Below are 22474 nucleotides of genomic sequence, written 5' to 3'. Positions count from 1 at the left end.
AAGATTGTTTTAAAACATTATCCGATCTCCAAGGAAAGAGTGTGGAAAACATTGTTTTGGCCGCACGTGTAGGAATGTGTGTACGTACTACAGAGACACAACGTATGACAAGCTCATGTGAATACGTTATACCACTCACGCGGGATATAACAATGTCTATTGTTTATCTCTGATCTCGGAGGTCTTATATATACCATCTTGCATTACATCATTGTGATATAAAATATACATGACGTGTATATGTATTACATCGAAGTGTTGTTATTAATTTTATGTAACTGTTAATTGGTGAAGTTGTAACCGGTATGTTAACGGATTGACTGTTAATTGATGAAGAATATTGTGATACAATGTTTTATTGGGTTTTATGAGGTTTATTGTACAAGTATTATACCAATTAAATTATAAAATAAATTGTATCGAAATGACCTACAGCGATAGCGCTAAATATAGCTGCATTTATACACAATAAAGTAGTATGACAGAGTTTAACTAAGAGTACTAAGTAATTATAATTAGTAAATTTTTTTTAAGGTAAGAAGACGGCTAACTTAGGTTAGCTCACAGTTGCATGCAACCAACTATGCCAGCTATACTATCTTAGCTTAGCTCATGTCTCACGTAGTTGCATGCAAAGCTAAGCTATGAAAATACGTGGTAAGTAGTGACTATGGATACGTGCGGGGGGTGAAGGGCGGCGGAAGGACGACATATTTTACATAGCTAGTGGGATCGTTGGGTTAGTTTACTTTGGTAAGTTAGCTTTGGGAAATGACCTCTCGTTGCCGGCCGTGGTCAAGGCCTTGGTCGCTGACGTAGCGTCATGAGAGGCGTTGGCCTCATTTTGCGAGGAAGTGATGGCGCAGAAGGAGGCCGCGAAGCGCAGACGAGAGGACGATTCACTCTCGACTCCAACCCTCAGGAGGAGAACGGGCCGAAGAAGGCGGGCTTATGCCCACATGCTTCCGCCCCCATTGGGGCCCTCGGGCGTCAGGTTTGAGGAATCCTGCAGCTCGGACGTAAAGGTACCCTGGCGATGGTAGTGGGCTGCCAAGTGTTCCAGGCAGTCCACTGCGATTAAGAGAACAGGGTGAACAGCTATTCCCACCCTGGACTCTGGAAGGGTCCGTGCAAATGGACGGCACTGATGGGTTCGCGGAAGAATGCGGAGGAGTCCCCGCGTTCCCGTCACAAGGAGCGTGGAGGAACACTCCCGGAGTATTAATGGGTAGGTCTGTCTTTTTAGAGAAGAGAGTCCCACATAACCTCGCGCTTTCTCCGGGTAAAAAAAAGCTTCGTTCGCGGAGTGACCTCAGCATTATTCACGATAAAGTTTCGTTTGCTGTGTTCATCAATACATATACGAGTACTTAGTTCAATGTCGTAATATTCTGCTATACAGCGTTATTAAATAAAACAGACATAATATGTCTCCTTTTGCTATAAAAAGTTCATTGTGGACTTTGCTATGAAAATTATTCACCAACTTATAAAACGCAAAGAAAGTACAGGTTATCATAATCATAGCCCTCCCCGCACTTTCGATTTCTCTAAGAAATCAGCATCAATAAGCATTTTTCTAATCTCGGATATAACGTGCGCAGTATAGCAGCGGTAAGCTAGAAAGTGGGCATGCGCAACGGACCGTATTGCAGGAGCAGCACGCAGGCGCAGAGCAGCGCCGCCCTCACCGCGCGCACCGACTGCATTCCTGCTGCATTACACACAGACGATCTGTGAACAAACAAACGATTTTTTGTTAGGTTTATTATTATAAATTTTTAGTGAATACATAATATCGCACTTTCATGTGCGATACTATATACTTGGTACTCGGTGTAACGGGCTGGTGTCCGCGATATTATGTATTGACCAAGTACTTTTGTAACTCAAAAATTGTGAAATTGAGAAAACACGATTTGAAAATTACAAAAATAATACTCAATGAACCCAAATCCTCTACTATTGGAGTAGGCTGTGGGTGATATATTTTTCTGTATCTAATCTCTAATTGGAGAGGATGCGGGTTATATTTTTCTGTATCTAATGGAGCAATAAACATGTTTGACATAATTCCACTTATGCCATTCTTTCGTGGGTGAAATCCAATAAACCGGATGCATCCCCTAATGTGCCACCGTTAGAGGTGGAATATTTTCTTCAAATTCAAATGAGACCACTAGTCAGTAGTTACCTTTTCAACAAAAAAAAAAAATCACCGAAATCGGTACAGAAATACGCCGAATAGAGGACCTCCTCCTGTTTTTTAAGTCGGTTAAAAAAGAATCACAATCACTAAAAAGTCTATTTACAAATCAGTAACATTTATTGTATGAACTGGTAGAATAAAGGTGTTACATGCAATTTGATTCACAGTCATTAGAAGTTAGATTGAAATAGTATATTTATACAATATGAATGTTGGTGGTTTGCTACTTACAATTTCTTGTTTTATATATTTCATATCAAAGAAAAACTTTATTCTTTGACGCACAGAGAAAACGATTAATTAAATTCCGATTGCATGAATCCTTATAACAATGAGTACGCATCAGGATGCGACGCGTGTGCGCATATGTCCTCGTGCCACTTGCGTATTGCACACAGCGGGCTTTCCCGCATATTGTCTGTTGCTTGTATCATAATATGTAATATTATGTATGTTTGGCATATTACTAACAGGAGTTATTTATACATAGTTATAAACTAATGTCACAGGAAGAGATCTGTCCAGTAATGTGTACTTATGGTACCACAACATAGAACTGCAGCATTGAGGGGTTGGGGTTGTAGTTTGAAATATTATAACCGCCACCTATACAGGGAGAATTGTTAAGTGTGTTTATTTGTATGAGATAACAAAAACCTTTAAACTGACATCGAAATGTTGCTTATGCCATTTCTTCCACCGACGATATCGAGTGTATACGAATAATACTAATAATTTTAGATGCACTATTTACATTTTATTATATTTATTATTTCGTAGTCGTCCTTATATTTTTGCTTACAAATAACTTTTACGTTATGAGTCGAGACTACCACAGTTCGAATTCAATTTTTTCCCGTACTAATACGGTTCATTTTTGCTTGGCTCATTGGCTTTATTTCAGAATTTATTTTTTACAAACGAAATTAAAGCTTATTATTTTTAAATTAAATTAAATTTTAATTTAAAAAAAATTTAAATTAAAGTTCTATTTAGTTCAGTTGATATAAACCTACTTACCTATTGAACACATAGGTTTTCTTGAAAATTTCGAGATAAGTTTGTTTTTTTTTTCTAACATGGAAATTTGCAGGAATCGTGTTTACAAACCATATAGTAATCAGCGTATTTCCTCAATTTTACTATAACATATAATTTTTCCAAAATGATTGATGCTACACTTTCACTGTTATGCTGAATCAACCAAAGCCATATTTTGAGGTTGTATAAACTGTTAAGGACTTACAAGGAGGACTCCTTGTTGGTTCGGTATGTACACCAGCTCCTTAAGGTACCTAGTCATATGCTGAGTCAGCGCCCTGTCACTGCTATGCAAAAACGTATTTCTTTTTTAAAATTTAATCTGTATCTGCGTTATTTAATTATATCGGTTAATAAAGTTTATCTATCTAGTTATTTGCAAAAATATTTAAAAATCTCACTTTATCTTAACTTTGCCTGCTTATAGGAAAAAAAACTGTCTGTGTAAAATCTGCGGTAGTGACCCGTTTAGCTTTAGCTGGTAGTCTCGATTAATGATGTTTGAAAGAAATATTGTAAATGATAAATATGTACACATGTATATTTACTAGAGCAACCCTAGAGTTTCTTGCTCATTCTTCTCAGGGGAATCTGCCTTACGAATGAGGCAAATTCTACTTGAGATATAACGATTTCAAGTATAATTTGCGTACCTATGAAATAAAGACTATCTGAGTTTCAGTTTGGTATTTCAAAACCCTAGGCCAACGAATTCGTTAAGGAGTTGGGTCGTCGCCTTAGAGATACAAGCTGTGATCCACGCTCTCGATCTTACTTGGTGCAACAAATTTCGTTGGCCATTCACCGCGGTAATGCGACGGTATGGCGACGTTTGAACCAGCTAAGATTCAGAGCGGTCCTTTTTCATGGCTAAGTCTGGCGAATTGTATTTATTAATTTTTATTTGGCGAAGCCTGTTGCTGATTTATATTTGTGTCTTCCTGAGAAAGCCTGCGTTGCGGATTGACATATGTAATTAATTTAGTTTTTAAATGAATTGTATTTTATTATATAAATGAATTGTATTGAATTGTATTTTAAAAGCAAATTTTTCGTTAGCCTAATTAAATCAATGTTATGTGTAAAAATTCATTGCCAGTCAGCAATTTCCTTACGCAAGCGAAAAATACATAAAGCTTTCAAGTACTTTTGTTTAGAACATTTAAAACAACATATGATAAATAACCTCTTACCTCTGCTGAACTCAAACTGTATCGGCAGGTGTTCCCTGTATGTGCAGACATATAGAAATATTTACGAGCTGAGATGGTATACCTAAGTAGTATAAAACAACTACAAGAAATAATGCTTTATAAGCCTAAATTCATTTGTGCAAGCTGATGTTAGTGTACCTAATTCACGTTGCAAATGCTTTGATCCTTGAAACAAAACAATTGTATCGGTCACCGTTTGTGGTTTATAAACATTTCAAAATTGTGGTTTGTACCCCTTTTGTACTGCTTTTTTTATTATACAAACAATCCCAAAGGTTATGTAGAAATATTGGCTATTACGATTGTGTTATTGCAGTCGCGATTATTATTAGATCGTGATCTGGCAAACAAAACCTTACATAATAATAATATACGTGTGATAAACCTCCGCCTGACAATATTTATTTCAGTAGATAATTACTGAGTTTGCTTATCGACTCATCCGAAGAACAGAGTCCGATGTGATTATACACCGAAAAGAGGATATATATACATAATCTTGTTATTCACTAAGGCCTATGTATAGGTGTGTTCAGAATTTTTATTATTATTTCATCTCGGAAATATAAAATCGAACAACAGTGGATCTGACATCTACAGCGAAGAACAACGATAGAAATGTACAGCGTCCTGAGAATAAGCAATCTTGCACATAGGTCTTTGTTCTACGGATGAGTCGTTATGGTAATGAACTATTGTTAATACATTTTGAGGAACAATGACAACGGTATGAAATTGTATAATATATATATATTATAGTTGTCTGTGTCGTTTAATCATCGCCGCGAAAACGATGAAACAAAAAATTTCGGGTTTTTGTACTTTCTGTTTTTAGATATTATGCATTATACCTATTAGTTATTATTTATGTATTTGTTTGTTTTCATTATTTCCTTTTATCTCGTTTGTTGCGCTCAATAATTACGTTGATAAAATTACTGTGCAGGACTGTCAAAATGTTTTATTTAAAATCAGCTGTGACTTTACAGCCATGTTGTGCAGTCATTGGTCGCGGTGCTCGTGATGACATAAAAATGTGACGTCTCGTTGCTGGCCATGTTAGCTAATGTGATAAAATTTTAAAATGCCGATTTATCACTCGAATTTGACAGCTAAATGTGGATATAATAGCTTTATCGCAGCGGCATGCTACGGAGACTGATCGTGTCAAAAGAATTTTTCGTCTTAAACTGTATCGGTCGGTTCAAGATTTAAGGATTTAAAGATTCTACGAACGAAATTACTCGGTTTTTTTTTGTGAACAAGAAAGTTATATATATCCAGAACTAGCTTACAAAAAGTTTGTCTAATTTTGAGCTAAGCAGATATCTTTTAATTGTTCCTTTCAATATTCTAACGACAGTTGTATTGACGTGTTGAGAATTTAATTTTAGTTTCAGCAATAGTATAATCATGAATTTCACCTATTTTGAGTTACACACTATTGTAATAGCAGTGCGATATAATCTCAGTACATAGTACTAAAAAAAAAGGCTTCAAAAATTCGTGGAATTACATCTATTTGTCAAGTTTTATCGCAATCGGTTACCGGAATATGCGCGAAACCATGGCGAAACCGGATTTATCCTTTAGTTTGCCACCCTTAGAGGTTATTTTCTTCAAATTTAAATGGGATCAACACTGAGGTACCTACCCTCTTTTCAACAAGAAAATAATCGTCAAAATCGGTTCACAAATGACGGAGTCATTGCGTAACATACACACAAAAAAAGAAAAAATAAATAAACTACAGTCGAATTGACAACCTCCTCCTTTTTTGAAGTCGGTAAAAAATAGATAGAATTAGTACTCGGAGCAGTATGTTAGAATAATGTTTTGCATTACATACCTATTTAGTAACCACTGAAAAAATCTGACTACAATCAAGTGGATTTTTAAACCTTTTGCCAAATTATTAACCGATTTAAAAAAAATGGAGGTGGTCGACTGTTTTTTTTGGTTTGTGCATGTTATGCGATTATTCCGTCACTTGTGAACTGACTTCGATATTTTTTTGTTTGAGGTCGGTATTTTATAAAATAGTTATTAATGAATCATTAATTTCACTGTTTAAATTTGTTGCTGCAAACATTGTGTTTGTTGCTGCAATAATTAGGTTGGATAGTCACAGATGGAAACATATTACATTATCACCTAAAACTTGAATTGCTTTTTGGTAATTGAATAAAAAAATTAAAGTAATAAAACGTTTGTTTTGTCTCAAGTATTTTATGTGACGTAACCTGTGCATGCTAACTGATTATATTTACTTTCTCCGCTTGCACATGTCCAGGTCACTGAACCCAATGCGTTATGTTAGACGCATAATGTTTTATGGTGTCCGTTGTATATCTTAAAGAAGTAATTCAATTTTAGGGTCTCATTTAACTTAATACAGACAGGTTTTGTTTTTTAACTTCCGAACGAGAAATATCACACTTCTGCTATCCATTTGGGAGGAAAGTCGAAACGCCCCTCAAGATAAAATTGGTTATATCAATTGAAAGTTTTTGAGCTAAACTGTTTCGTAATTCAATTCTTAATTCGATTCAATTTTCAATTCAAATTCTTAGTGTTCGATCTTTGTATTAACAATTATAGCAAACTAGTGAAGTAATTCCCAAAAAAATTGAATAATAATATCATGGTAATAAAACATATTGATAATTTAAAAAATAAGAAAAAAAATATAAACAAAAAAAAGAAAAAATGCTTAGGGACACCGTGTGTCTTTAGAATGCTTAATGGGTTAATATTAAACTTTAGATGCTAAATTGCAATAGCGTCCCAGTAACTTACCAAAACGGCTCAGCGCTGCAGTGTACGCGATTAAAAAAATACGAAAACTTGCAGACTTCTAAACCGCTGGATAGGTTTCCTTTAGATACTTTGACACTTTAGTGTCATACGGTATTTTGCATTGGTGTAGTGTCGCCGATATTAATAGAAGATTCCGGGTGATATTAAAACTTTATTCTAAAGGATTAAACAAAAACTTTATACAGCTTCAGCGTTATTGGATGACAAAATTCCATGGTAGTGGCACGTCTGGCTCTTACAGGTATTCTCGATCTAAGATATTTAAATTAAACATTGTAAGTGATAAATGTATTCAAATGTATATTTCAAAAGAGCAAACCCTAGAGTTTCTTGCTCATTATTCTCAGGGGAATCTGCCTTACCAATTAGTATGACGATTTCAAGTGTAATTTACCTATAAAATATATATATAATAAAGATGGTTTGATTTCAATAAACTAAATGAGTTTCAAATATTTAACCAACTTACTTTCATGACACATTTGCTAATTAATGTATGTATGTATACTACAGATATAAACTATACGGTTCGTTTGCTTATTTCATACAATCCACAGTAAAATAATAATTTGAAGGACTTTTAGACAACATAATAACACAATTGAGCAGGCACTCAATTGCGTGGCTGGCTCATAATTATTCCAACCGATGTTAATCATCTAAAGCCTCCTTTGAAGTCAAATGAACTTTAGATAGATATATGCGTTTAATTTGAGCGAAATACGGCAGCGTCAATTGGTTGAGTGAAAATTTGAACATAGTAATGTTATTTTCACTGAACTGGAAATCATTATTTTAACTGCTCAAAGTAATTAACTCAATATAGTTTATTAAACTATTTGCAATTAAATTACGCCCATCTGCTTCCTTCCTAGAACTTCCTACTTAAAATCATATTCCGCACAATTTGAACGAAAAAGAAAACGAAAAAACTTTCTTGCTAAGAAAGCATTACACAGGGTGAAAAAAATCAATGGGACATGAACGGAAACTACCTTAAATGCTTGAGATAGCTAATTTTAGTTCAAAGAAACATTTTCGTCCACAGATCTTTAGCTTACCTGAACCGGGAATCAAACCAGTAAAAAAAGCAAGAAATAAAAGCAGGGAGTGTATATTTTTGCATTTCTTAATTGATTAGTCTTATCACTGATCGATTAGCACAATAAAATACAGTGTTTTTTTTTTTGCATTTTTAGTTGGTTCGATTCAGAACCATGAATCGAACCAATCGGTACTAATCGATAAGCTTTTAAAAAAGCCGATAATAAAAAAATAAAAGAATTTTTCTTTTAAGTAAAATAAGTTATCAGAAGCATTTCAGGTAACTCCTTGCATGTTTCGTCGATTTTTTCCTGCCTATTATAGTATACAAGCCCTGTAACCCACATACGGTAGGGTCGTGCTCGGCATACGGCGCGTGTTCGGTTTCAGAATATGGGGTGTGCTTATGCTCTTCGGTGGCATAGTGATTAGTACTCTGGGCGCTTAATGAGGAGGTATCAGATTCGATCCCTGATTTGAGCCAATTTATGAAAAAAACATTTTTAAGTTTGTTCTGGTCAGGGTATTCTGGGTATTGCCCTCAGAATTATCGTTACTCTGGTACTCATAGTACAAGAAATTCCCTAGTTTGAGACCAGAAATTCGGAGTAATTGTTTGGCATTTTTTGCCTAAATACTTCTCTTTTTGGTATAGCGTCTAAATATGATATTATTTCCACTACATTGGGAAATATGCCTTACATTTTGAACAATTGTGAAATCTTGTACTCGTAATAGAGACTTCGTATACTACCTACGTAAGGTGGCGTGCGGACGCTTCGGGCTTCGTCATCCGCTAGATCTCGGCTTACGGCCTCGGCACTTATGACTTTAAAAAAACTAGACTTTAAATTGAAATTCATTTCCATGGGCCCATAACGTTCTTTGTGTAACTTGAAACTATTTAATCAGCTTAACTGCGAGCAGGCGAGAAGCGGTTTTCCTTACATAATTAATCAATGGCTCTCGGGTGTTATGCCACTCGCTTATTTGCATAACGTGGAAGGAAAGTATAGGGAAAGCCAGAAGGAAAATGTGAATAATTTATAACCATATTTGATTCGTGAATTTAGAGCGATACGACCGAGATAAATCGAAACGTGTTTGCTATGATTTCATTTCATTTTACCATGGACCAATAAATCAAAAGGCCTGTTAATCTCCATAATACAGATCGTAACACTGAAAAGGTCAAAATGGCGTCTTATAACAAGATGGCGCTGATCGATAGCCTGGAAGTAGTTTATATTATGTAAATGGTTATGGATGTCAATAATTTCATCTTTAATAAAAAATGTAAGAAGTCAGTTTTTTCCCGTGTAATATTATTCAAATGTTGATCATGAGCTAAAATGATTTTATGATCTTTGATAATTATGCGTGTGAATAGATGGCATTGTGTGTTACAAACTAATTTATAAATTAATGCTTCTTAATATGGGTAGATGGCGATAACCCTAAACAAGATAAAATCATAACCGGCACTATCCACATGAAAATCTGTGTAATAAGGGCCATCTATAATAGTCTGCTTTCTCTATAAAACTGTCTTCCCATCTTTTCCTCGGCCGACCTTTACTGTTTGTTTCGTTTCTTGGTATCCACTCAGTCACTCTCTTTATCCACCGATCATTTTCCATTCTACATATATGCCCTGCCCACTTCCATTTAAGAGATCGTATAGTTTTTATTACATTTGTTACTTTCGTTCATACTCTGATTGCTGTATTCTTAATTTTTCTATTTGTTTTATCCCCTAACATACTTCTTTCCATTTTTCTTTGATAAATATCATATTACATCTCTGGTAAGCACCTATAAAAATAACACGAACAAACAAATTGTGTATACATGTCAAATTTTACAACACTTTTTCAAGCATAAAAAAGTCATCGACTAAATTCGTTCCTTTCTAGATTCTTCTTTAAACCTCTGACAAAAGTTGTCTTAATGCAGATGTGACCTTATAACATCAAGAATGCGAAATAAATACATTTAATGTTGTAAGTGTATAAATGAGTGAACCCAACTGACGAATCTGGTAGTTAGTAGATGACGCAAGAGTTTAGTCAGCGTCGCGGTAGCCACCTAACGAGTGAAAGGCAGGGTGCATGGCCTAAGATGCATTTTGGTGTGTTCGCCGCTGCTGCTTAGAACGGCTTGGTTAACTCAGCGTGTTACTACTAAATATAACTATTTAAAACAACATTATTGATTTCTTTATTAAATTTCACTGTCTTTAACCACTGCGATATTCTCTACACTTCGTTTTTTTAGCATTCGACAGAAGGAAATTTGGATCTTTTATCAGGCGCCATTTCTTACGTATGTTTACTTTCAAATACATAAGTACTTCATCACCAGACATCGGATCAGACAGAGTGTGTTTACCTAAAGTTTAAGTAATATACATAGAGTGGATGGTACTTCTTTTGAAATCATTAAAAATAAACGGCTGCAAATCAAAATAAAATTGATATGTTTTCCTTCTAAATACACTACTGTAATATGACTGTAATAAAGTAATTAATCAGTTACAGACTTCGAAAATCACTTACAGGTTCTCTTTTACTTACTGTTTCACTTATACTTGAACTTATATATGTAGTCACGCCTTTGGATTCTGATTGGGGTAGGCGAACGAAATACAATACACTAATTCCAGGTTTTATTTTATTTACAAAAGTGGATAATACCTCCCATATTATCCACTTTTGTACTCACCACACACACTACAATGTAACTTATTGTCGTCTTCTTCTCGTTTCTTCTCTTAAAATTTGTACTAACGTGGAAATATTCTATTTTTATTAATAACGTAATATTTTCATTTGCAAAACAAATTACTTGCTACGATTAAAATTCTGTCAGATTTATACCAATTTAAATAAATTAATTTTACCATATTTTATTAAAACGGAATATTACAAGGCTTTGGAATAACTAAAATAAAAACGATGAATATTTTAATTTTGCAATTACGTTATTAAATACATAATATTTTACTAACTTTACGTTAAAGGTTATTTATACAGCTTCTGAGTAATTGCACGACAAAAATCCATGGCAATGACCCATTTAGCTCTTGAAGGTTATCTCAATCTATGATATTGGAAATAAATAGGATTGTAAACAATAAATGTTTATTTAGAAAGAGCAACAATTAGAATTTCTTACTCGTGCTTCTCAGGGGTAAGGTATGAGTAACAATGTGTAGATAGATAGATAGATAGATAGACAGAACACGTTTACGTAGAGTTAATTTAATGTGAACATTTCAAGTGTAATTTCCTTATCTATAAAATAAACATTATTAGGGTTTGAGTTTGAGGTTACCAATTCTTTAGGTAAGCCATCCTAATCTAATATTGAAAAAAGAAAAATTACTACTAACTTTTGGAAGTTTGTCAAAGGAAAAATAGAAGGCTTTGCGAAATTGCTAAGATCTTGGCAAGCATACTATGCATTACAAATTAAGCATCGAAATACGATCCAGCGGCATCTACTAACAGTAAATTTAGATTTAAAAAACCGCGATGCAAAACTGTATACTCCAAAAAGTGAATAAAGTCAACATCCGTGAGCTCGTCGAGACCAAACTTTTTTTTATAATGCATAGTGACGTGATGAACAAGTCATGTGCCTGGTGGTAAGCGACACGCCTGTCCATAACAGTTGCGGTGCCACTCAGAGCTGTAAATCACAAAGATCTGAGAGACAATGCCACTGCGCCCGACACGCTGAGACAAAAGTTGATAAGTCCCATGTACCTGTAATTTCACCAGCACCCTTGAAACCGGAACGCAGTAATGCTCACATTATTGCTTGGCGGCAGAAATAGGTAAGGTGGCAGTACTTCCCTGGATGAACTCTTTCACAAGGAGCTCTACTGCTAACATTAACATTAATAATTAGTAGTCTTCATTATTATTATTATATTATTATGTTTATTTTAAACTTTATTAATGTGTGTGTAAATTAATGGTACATAGGGCGCACTATAAGTTTCCGGAACTGGCCACTTACATAAACAATACTTAAAAAGTAATCACAACATTTGAAAATGGACCTTTTTCGCTGTAGAATACAATTTGTTTCATCTGAATGTCACTTGTTTTTACATTGTGGCGTGATTTTAGATATTGGTTGTCTACATCATGGAAAATATATTTCAGAGATTGTCATGGAGGAGTGGCATAAATGTTTTCAAAATTGCTTCATTCGTATGTAAAAGTGCCTTAACGTTAACGGAGAATATTTTGAGAAACAATAAACTCATTTCTGACCATTTATAGTATTTTTTTCTTATTCATTCCGGAAACTTATAGTGCGCCTCACGTATATGTGGTTTTACACATTAGTTGCAATTTTAACATTATTTTTGGTCTGCATCTAAAAGATTACACTATATAATATCTACGAAAATAATAAGTAAGGGATAATACCGTATTGATTTTCGCTCTATTACAATCTATTGCGTAGTAAGTGTTGGTACTTTAGAAGCTCATAATGTAGACGGTAATCTACGACTGCCATTAATAACGCAGATAATGGTCCCTTGCCCTCGAAAATGATTGATTACATTTAAGAATAGATTACTTTGGAATATTGACCTTAAAAGGGCTATTTTGCATTCACAAACGTGAACTCTTAACCAAACAAAGATAAACGCCTAAGAAGTGGGATTCTCTGCTTGCAAAATTATTTCCAGAACGTTATAACTTGGGCCCATCGAGTATAATAACCAGAAATAGAGACGAAATAAGGGCCATCCATTGGCAGGGGCCAACTCATCAGGCAAATGGGCCTTATATCACTTTTAAATATCAATTCTCGTTTGCACTGAAATTACAAATTAGAAAGCTGAAATAGTACGTACGTCTCCATATATTCCAAAAATACTCTGTATTTACGAGTATTGTAATAAAGACAATATCTCTAACTATAGGGACATGTTCCATTCAGTGGTGGAAAAACAGCAAAACATCTAATTACAAAACAAACGGAAACACACATTGACTTACAAATAAATGGACGACGGGTCTAATACAAAAACCACGAAAAAAAATGTCCCAAGTCAACCTATTCGAAATTTAAATTGTTATGTCATCGCAGTATCGCGCTGTCCGTAGAACAAATGAAGACTAAAGCGGAGTGTCGCGCTCTGTATACGATTTTAGCGCCTTACAAGTGCGGACACATTTTAGCGCGGACCCGACGTCCATATAATTGTAAGTCAATGGAAACACATTTCATCGGTAATTAAATTAAATATTAAATAATATATTAATTAAATATTAAATATGTAATCTTTCAATTTTCGTCCATTATGGCAAAGGTCAAGTTAAAGTAGTCTATTTGAAGTGAAACAATTTATGACACCCGTCAATTGTTTCGAATTCGGGTTGGCCAATCGGAGCGCAGTTGTCACCGAAATTTTGTGGCAGAATACTTTTGAAACAAATTAAATGACATTTCGTCTCTACTTCTGGGTATATATTCTAACTTCTCGACAAAAGAATTTTCAAATTACATCTCCCGGTTATTAATTCCGCCTTCGCTAGGAGATTCGCAAGATTCTTGCACCCATACGTCTACAATAAGGTTAACGCACTGTGTTGTGTCAAGCTCTGTTCTATATCAGAGCTTAAACGTAAGGTCAGTGAGTTTCTGGGCTCTTTGACCTACTGTCAATTAGAAGATATTTTAAAATAGGTACGCTAGTGTTGCTGACTGTTTGGTGGCAAGACCTCAGTAGTCTGACACTCCGAATTTATGGAGCCAGACAAGGCGGTTCACTTCAGCTTCTTCTTTCATTCCTATACACATACACTCACACACACACACTTACACACACACACACACACACACAAAATATCTTGCATTCTTTTAAAATAGATGTAAATCTGTAATATTGTTTATCTTTGATTTCGTATGTATAATTTAAGTTAATTCATCATTCCTAAATTTAGTTTTGGTATTGTCCTTCTCTATCGCGCTATTATTTGTACTAGCAACAAGGATATATTGATTACCTGCGAGACAGGCCTAGCCTAGTGCAGGAATCATTACGCAATTCTCTCTGCTTGCGATTTACGCTACAATTAAGTTGTGTTCCTTGATTAAGTCAATTCATTTTAAATGTAATGTACCCGCACTATTTAATTGTGAAATAAATTATTTGTATTTGTATTTGTATTTGTATTCGATGCTTGGGCCTTGTCAAGGCCAGAGTGAATATGTATTATTTAGGTATGCATGCTACATCGGCGACCACGTCACTACACTACACGTCACTTTTCATCAGGTGAGATGGGGTTCAAAAGCACACTTATTTTTTATCACTTGGTATCAAAGACAAGCGAAATGTTTTTTTTAATTTTTTTTTTATTTATTCAAACGGTACAAGCTCATAACACAAATTTAGTTATCGCCAAACTGTAACCAGTTTGTTGGCGATGAAGCGCTCAATACATAGTCGAATGTATTTTTGTGTTTCATTGCGTTTTTGTGCTTCCGGTTTCTTGTATCCATCACAAGACACACGTTAGCGCGGGAACATAAACAATGATAATGAATTTAAAACAAAGTTTTTTTTTATAATATCAAGTGACGGGACGAACAAATCGTGCGCCTGATAGTAAGATACACGCCTGTCCATAACAGTTGCAGTGCCACTCAGAGCTGTAAATCGCGAAGATCTGAGGGGCACTGCCACTGCGCCCGTCACCCTGAGACATAATTTGGCTAGTCGCATGTGCCAATTAACCAGCACCCTTACCCTTCAAAACCGGAAAACAGTAATGTTGACATTACTGCTTGGCGGCAGAAATAAGTAAGGTGGCAGTACTTCCCTGGACGAACTCTTTCACAAGGAGCTCTGCTGCTACTAAAGTATACGAAAGTACTATACGAAAAAATATTTAATAAATAACACAAAATATTACCGAAACGCAACGACGTCCTAAATAAATGAAATATAACATTGTCTTCGAAAGAAATTCCTCAACACTGTAAAATTCATTATCTAATAAAAGAAGTTTTAGTTGGGCGTAAAACATGACATTTCGTCGTTTGTAACACTTTTCAGGTTTGTGGGCACGCGTTCGTAGAATCGAGGACCTATTACCCCCGGGGTTTCTCACCCAGTTAACATTTCTCGTAACGAAACCCTATTTGTACACTTCCTATTTCAACATTACATTGTGTAGACAATAAATCAAAAGCAAGCTAAGGCAACAAGTTAATAAATAAATTAAAACAATGACCAGTACTAAATTGCGTTTTTGTATAGGTAATAAGGCATACAAAAGACGGAAATTTGTTTTTTTTTACGGCTAAAAGTAAGTATTCGATATGGCAGTATAGGATCAAGTCGCGGATTTGCTTTTGTTTTCAATTTCAAATACTTGATTGAAAATACTTGAGTATTTTATCATAAAAAATAATGATATTATAAATTACGTTAATACTGGGAATACAACTGTTTTACAAAAAATCCGTTCTGGAAAGTTTGTGGAATTACCTCAATTTGCCAAGTTTAATTGAAAACGGTTAACCAAAAGTGGAGGAAATCCATTAAACCGAATTCATTCTCCATTTTGCCACCTTTAGAGGTGGAATATTTTCTTCAAATTTGAATGGCACTACTACCTCCTTTCCAACAAAAAAGAATCATCGAAAACGGGTTACAAATGCCGGAGTATTAGCGTAACATACACAAAAAAAAACAGTCGAGTTGTGAACCTCTTCCATTTTATTGACGTTAAAATTAATTTATTGATGTCAGTTTACTCGTTAGGTAACGTACTTTCGATAAAAGTTTAAAGGTTTTTGATATCTCTTAAAATTACGAGTTAATCGCCTCGGCACACTTTACACCCTGTATTGATAGTTACTACTGTACCGGCACGCTATGATGGCCGTTTTGACAGATCACAATAGTGAGGCCAAATCTCTATTCATTAGGGAAAGAAAATATAATCAAATGCGTGTCGCTTCTATAAGTTTTTAGATTTGTAGATAGTATTGCAAGGGACAGCTGATTAAAAAGTTTTAATAAAACGAAAATAAAAATGTTTACTTATTAAATCGTTAATTCGAAACTGCTTTGTTTTGCATTAAGATTTGACGCGAGTTTGCCGGAGGTAGAAGTTGTGCTGGACAGCGATCCTATGAGCGACGACCGTATTAGATTTCTTTTTTATAAATTTCGAATTTCGAAAAACAAATGCCGAGTTGTTTCGTAAAATCATACATCCATACATTTTACTGCACGTCACTCTTGACAACAATGTACATCAATTAGCTCCTTCAACTCAATTAGCTCATTAATACGAAACTTGACAAGCGGACAAACGTCAAAACCGCCATCTTAGCGTGCCGGTACTATAATATACATGTACATCAATTAGCTCCTTCAACGTAGTTATGAATAAATACGAAACTTGATGAGTGGACAAACGTCAAAACGACCATCATAGCGTCCCGGTACTATAGTGTGCGGTACACGAAATCTAAACTGAATGTGAATGCAAGAGGAAAGATCGACTTTGGCGTAAATCTCAAGTAGATTAAGAATATTATTATTACTGATACAAAGAACAAACAAACACAAAGTACTTATATGTATAAATAATATATGTACTAATATCTTTCACATCACAACGCTCTCTTGTGACATTGTTCTTCATTACTTCTCATATCTACAACATTTGCCCTACTTTCATTACTTATTTACACGCAATTATAATTACAGACAAGTGAAACGTACAATTTTATTTCACTAACACTACATAAGATGCTTATCTTTATATACTATTATTTTTGTTCTCTCAAAACCTGTGTAGTACTAAAATAGAAAACATTGAGAACCAAAAAACGTACGATTATACTACATTAGAAAGTGAAGTGTCACCGAACTATCGTTGTTGAATACAAAACGCAAAACGATAATACAGTTAATCGGCTGAACACTATCAATTTCACCTCACCGGTTTAAAAAAATACACTTATTTAAACAGAATTTATCTGCTTTGGCATGGCTGTAAGTAGGTAGGTATTTATGTTCGAATAATTTAATCTAATTGACCATACTACCAGATATTAAGATTTCTTTCTATATCCTTGCGGTGGCCATTTTGAAACCTTACATGTTCGAATTTTTATTTTTTATTTTTTATTTAGAAGAATACTGGCGCAATAATAATATTGTTTTAAAAATGCCTTCTTTGGGAGTAATAAAATTTGAGTAGTATTTCCATTATCCATTATCCATTTATAATTTGATTTATTTATGTGCCTCACTGTGTTTAATGCTTATTCATCGTAATATTGTAATCATGAGTACATAATTGTGAATGTAATTTAAATTAAAAACTGATTACGAGTGCACGATCACATGACAAAGTGAGAATTACGAAAGCCGCATTAAAAAAGCTCCGTGATATTCTACAAAGATAAGTGATTCACTTAAGTCAACAACAGAAAGTAAAAGTCAATATTTAAATTGGATTTCATAGAAACGAATAATACTTTCATCTTCAAAAGATTAGACTCTTAAAAAGATTATCCTAAACACAAAAGTAAAAGTTCAAATTAAATTATTTCAATTGCATGCTATATTTGTATGTAGATTTGTTTTTGACAGATCTTTGTCGTATAATTAGAATCGTAACGTATTCATTGAACACGTATTGAAATGAAATGAACAATTTTGAACACGAGCTTTCAAATGTCAAAGCTGTCATATTCATCAACTATTTACAGTACATTTTCATATCGCTCGGCAATCTTCGCGTTTCGGCTGTCGTCGGATTTGTACCAGTTGCCTTGTTGCAGACCGGGCGCATTCAATCGAATGTTTTTGAAGGTCAGATATTGTCATTCGGTAAAACACATTAACTTTGTATTTAATAGAAAACGTCGTTTCATTTAACGAAGCCGTAAAGATTTTTTTCCTAGCTAAAGAACCTACGTCAAAATCGTAAGTCGGTAAGTAAGCCAATAAAGATGAGAGTTTCAATAGGTAGGTACCGAAATCTCTCAATACTCCACTTAAATGATTATTTTTTATGATACCAAATGACGGGACGAATAAGTCATGGGCCTGGTGGTAAGCGACACTCCTGTCCATAACAGTTGCAGTCCTACTCAGAGCTTTACATTGCAAAGGTCTGAGAGGCAGTGTCACTGCGCTCGTCACCCTGACACATACATAACTTGATAAGTCTCATGTGCCTATAATTTCACCAGCAACCTTAGGCTCATTTATATTACGGCGGAACGCAATGGAATCGAATTTTTGTAACCATATTGTAATAATAATAATAATAATGTGTCGCTTCCAGCACAAATGCAGAAGGCGGTCCTGCTCGATACGGCACGTATTGTTCGCCGATTCTTGGACCTGAGTCCCTGACCCCGGCCGACTGTGCCATAGCCGGGAAATACCGCCTCTCCCATTTAAAAATTCAAAATTACTCTTTTAGGCCATGGGAGAGGCGAGAGATTAAAATAAACATAATAATATAATAATAATAATATATTAATAATGCTATGTACAATATCGTTACAAAAATTCAAAGTCGAAGTCAAAGTCAAAGATTATTTATTCCATAGGTAAACTAAATTTACACTTGAAAACGTCACATTTAAGTTACTGCTCGTTCACTACGCTGACCTCCCTGAGAAGAACGAGCAAGAACTCTAGGGATTGCTCTTTTCAAATAAACTTAAATGCTATGGAATACACTTTGAATCAAATTTGTGTGGATTCTTGAGCCATGTCGTCTTTCCATACATCTTTATCTAACACGTAGTCTTCAATTTTGTAATATGATTTTTCGATCAAAATATTTTTAATGTAGTTTTTAAACTTAGGAAATGATAAATTTAATATATGCTCCGGAATCTTATTGTAAAAACGTATACAGTTCCCCGTAAAAGAGTTGTATACCTTGGTTAAACGAAATCGTGGTACCATGAGTTTGGATTTAGCTCTAAGGTTAATATTATGGATATCTTCTTTCTTATTGAAATTATGTTTATATATTTTTTTCTATATTCCCATATTCGTATCCATTCCGTTCTGCCGCCTTCTGCCTTCGCAAATTTGATCATGTTTCCTCTTTCAGGGCTCAACTTAAATAGCTCCCTATCCGTCTACGCAGGCAGAAGAGACTACTGTGCGTTCCATTCTTTTCAATCCTCATTATCCAGAATATTTTAAATGTAAATATCAGTATCTTTGTGACTCTCATGACCGCCCCCTTCGATCCATTAGCTCTCTATACCTCTCATTCATTCTGGCTTCATGTCTGATTCCTTCACTCTCCATTCAACAGGTCTCTGGAATGCTCTCGCGGACTCCATCAAAAGGCCTCCTAGTTTATCTTTTAAATTGTTTGCCACAGCGATAATTATCATCATCCTCTTCTTCTGTTATTGTATGTATCATATATAAATATATGTATAAAGACAATATGTATTTTATCACATTTGTGTTATTATTAAATTATTAATTTAATATTTTGTTTAATTTGCCGCATTCGTGAATTTCGTTTTCCTCAAAGGTCGACTGCTAGAGAATGCTTTTAGCATTAAGTTCGCCTTTTGTACCATTCTGTGTTGTGGTCAATAAAGTTTAATGAATAAATAAATAAATATAAATTGAGCCTTACCCTTCGAAACCGGAACGGTGGTTTTGAAGGGTAAGATTTGCAGCAGAAATAGGTAAGGTGGCCGTATTTCCCTGGATTCTTTCACAAAGATTTTTACTGCTACTGAAATCTATAACATATCTGTCTAACACCTCAGTATAACAGATGAGATCATCGTGCCAATTTTGCGAGTCAATAATTGTGCGCTAAATAATTCTTTCGGCATTTCGAATAGCGTGTTTAGAATTATTTCAAAGAAAGGCGACGTTCGGCGCGTGCGCCGTGACAGACACATGGACGGAGGTCAATGCTTGCGCTTTCTCGATTTCACTGTACAGACCGATAAACAGATTAGTTTGCGTATTACTGACGATTATCCTACATTCCACATTCATTATTGACACACACTACAGTCCTGCCCTGACGTAATCGACATTTTTAGCAAAATTGAGTTATTAACATATGAGTCGTACATTGGAAAAGTGGTGTAACACTATATTTTTAAAATACATATTGTTGCTTAATAATATCACATTTAATCATATCATTTCATTCTAAAAATAAAGTAACTCCAGTAATTACGCTTAAACCCCATAAAAGGCGTTACTTGTTTATTCATGGAACTAAAACTGCTGAATATTCATTATAAAAGTGAATAAAGTGACACAATTTCATTACAAAGAGATAATTCATTTTTACAATGAAGGACATCTAATATCTGGAATCAGCAAACCCCATAATTGGTTTTTTTTATAACTCATTTAGTTTTATTGTTAAGAAAAATAAGTGTAATTTTTCATTTTTTAAATAAAAAAAACCATTTAGGTGCCAATATCTCGAAAGTAGCCTAAATGCAAATTTATAGTTATGACAGAGTTGTTCAGAGGTTAAGCACGACTATACGAATTAATTCATGTGTGTTTAAGCTCTGGAAGTAATTACTAATGGATTCCAACGATCTTGTACAAGGCAATTGATAACAACAGGTAAACATCCTAGAAGTTTTTGTTTAAAAATACAAAATTGATTAAATAAAACAAAAAAGGAGCGCCTAAATTATATTTCATTATATAAAATTATGACGGAATATTTACATATTGTGTAAATGGTTATAACAAGAGTTAAATATATAAAAAAATATGAAAGGCGTGACAGGTTCATGAGTCGCACAAAACTTTTTGCTTTATTAAATAATGAATTGCTATGACAAATCGATATATTTGTATAATGCTCATACAATCCTGACTACATTGACCAATGTCAAGGCCAGTAGACTCAAAGGTTATAAATTTGAAAAAAAAAAACGGTTTATTTATATTTCTGCTCAACAAAAAATTAAGTATAGCCATAGCGAATTCAAGTGATCACAAGTTGAAAAGTTTTTGAAATATTGACAATAAAATTTTAAAAATTTGTTTTGTAGGTACCACGCCAGCACATGAAGCTACACTTTCACGTATCTTGTTCCGTTGCACTGGAGGCGATTTTTGAACAAAAATGTGTAATCTGATGTGCCGTTGTCCGTACAGGCATAGACACAGTCAGGCGATAAACGACCAAACGTCACTTTGACACGTCACGTTACCGGCGATGATTAAACACTTGTCTATTATTTTTGTTTCTTTTTTTATGTAACTGTGTTCTTTGTTTCTTCTCATAAAATCTCTTTTTGGCTTGTTAAGCACTTTAAATTGTTTCATGTTGGTGGAAATTCATAAATGGCATTGTGTTACTCATATTTAAGTATACTATAATTGTATTATTTGTTGTAAAAATAAATAATAAGTTAATAATAAATAATAAAGTAAGTAATTTAGTGTGGAACATTTGGTACTAAAGTTTTTAATATATGTACTTATTATGACACTAGTTTTTACGAACATGTCAAAACGCTTTCACGACCGTCGAGATTTACGGAAAGCGAGTAAATGCTACTTGTGATACATAATGGTTATTTACCTGTCCCTATCGGAGAAAGTATTGAATTTTGTCACACTAAACAAGACTTGCCTGTAAATCTGACAATTTTGTAATTTTTACATATTATTATGCCTTACTATTAAATAATAATATAATCCATTTATTTCAGATACATTCATCCATAATATTTGTTAGGTTTAAAATAGTAAAAATGAAACAAAATTATATATAGGCATTAAGATGGGAGCATAACGTACCCAACCAATGTCAGGACAATTGGCTACGTATTGGCAGCATTATGCAAGCGCATCTACCCCTCAACATTGGGTACTCCCATCTTTCCGCCAGATTGCTCAGAATGCCGTTCGTACTGAGACGCATGCGACAGAATAGCGATGCACTGCGTAGAAATTATCTACATGTTTACCTTTACTTCAATTAAAACGTATATACATTTTTAAAATTTTACAGAAAACTGAAAAAAATTCAAATATCCTTTTTGTTCTAAGAAGCGTGAGGTTTTGAAATTTATCGATAAATGACTACCTATATAATCACTGTGAACG

The 22474-nt window shown here is 34.4% G+C and overlaps 1 protein-coding gene across 2 annotated transcripts in view; it reads right to left on the bottom strand.

Moving 5' to 3' along the window:
• LOC113226430 (neurogenic locus notch homolog protein 3-like) overlaps positions 1–22474 on the bottom strand; it is a 134139-nt gene that overhangs the window by 18000 nt on the left and 93665 nt on the right. For both annotated transcript variants that reach the window (XM_026459038.1, XM_026459039.1), the window contains exon 2: positions 1646–1734. In XM_026459038.1, the coding sequence (XP_026314823.1) occupies positions 1646–1709 (64 nt within the window). In that variant the 5' untranslated portion in view covers positions 1710–1734. The remainder of the gene's footprint in view (positions 1–1645; positions 1735–22474) is intronic.

This window comes from Hyposmocoma kahamanoa, unplaced genomic scaffold (assembly GCF_003589595.1).
Source record: "Hyposmocoma kahamanoa isolate Upper Pololo Valley unplaced genomic scaffold, ASM358959v1 192, whole genome shotgun sequence".
NCBI lineage: Eukaryota > Metazoa > Arthropoda > Insecta > Lepidoptera > Cosmopterigidae > Hyposmocoma > Hyposmocoma kahamanoa.
This window is presented reverse-complemented; position numbering and strand designations above follow the sequence as displayed.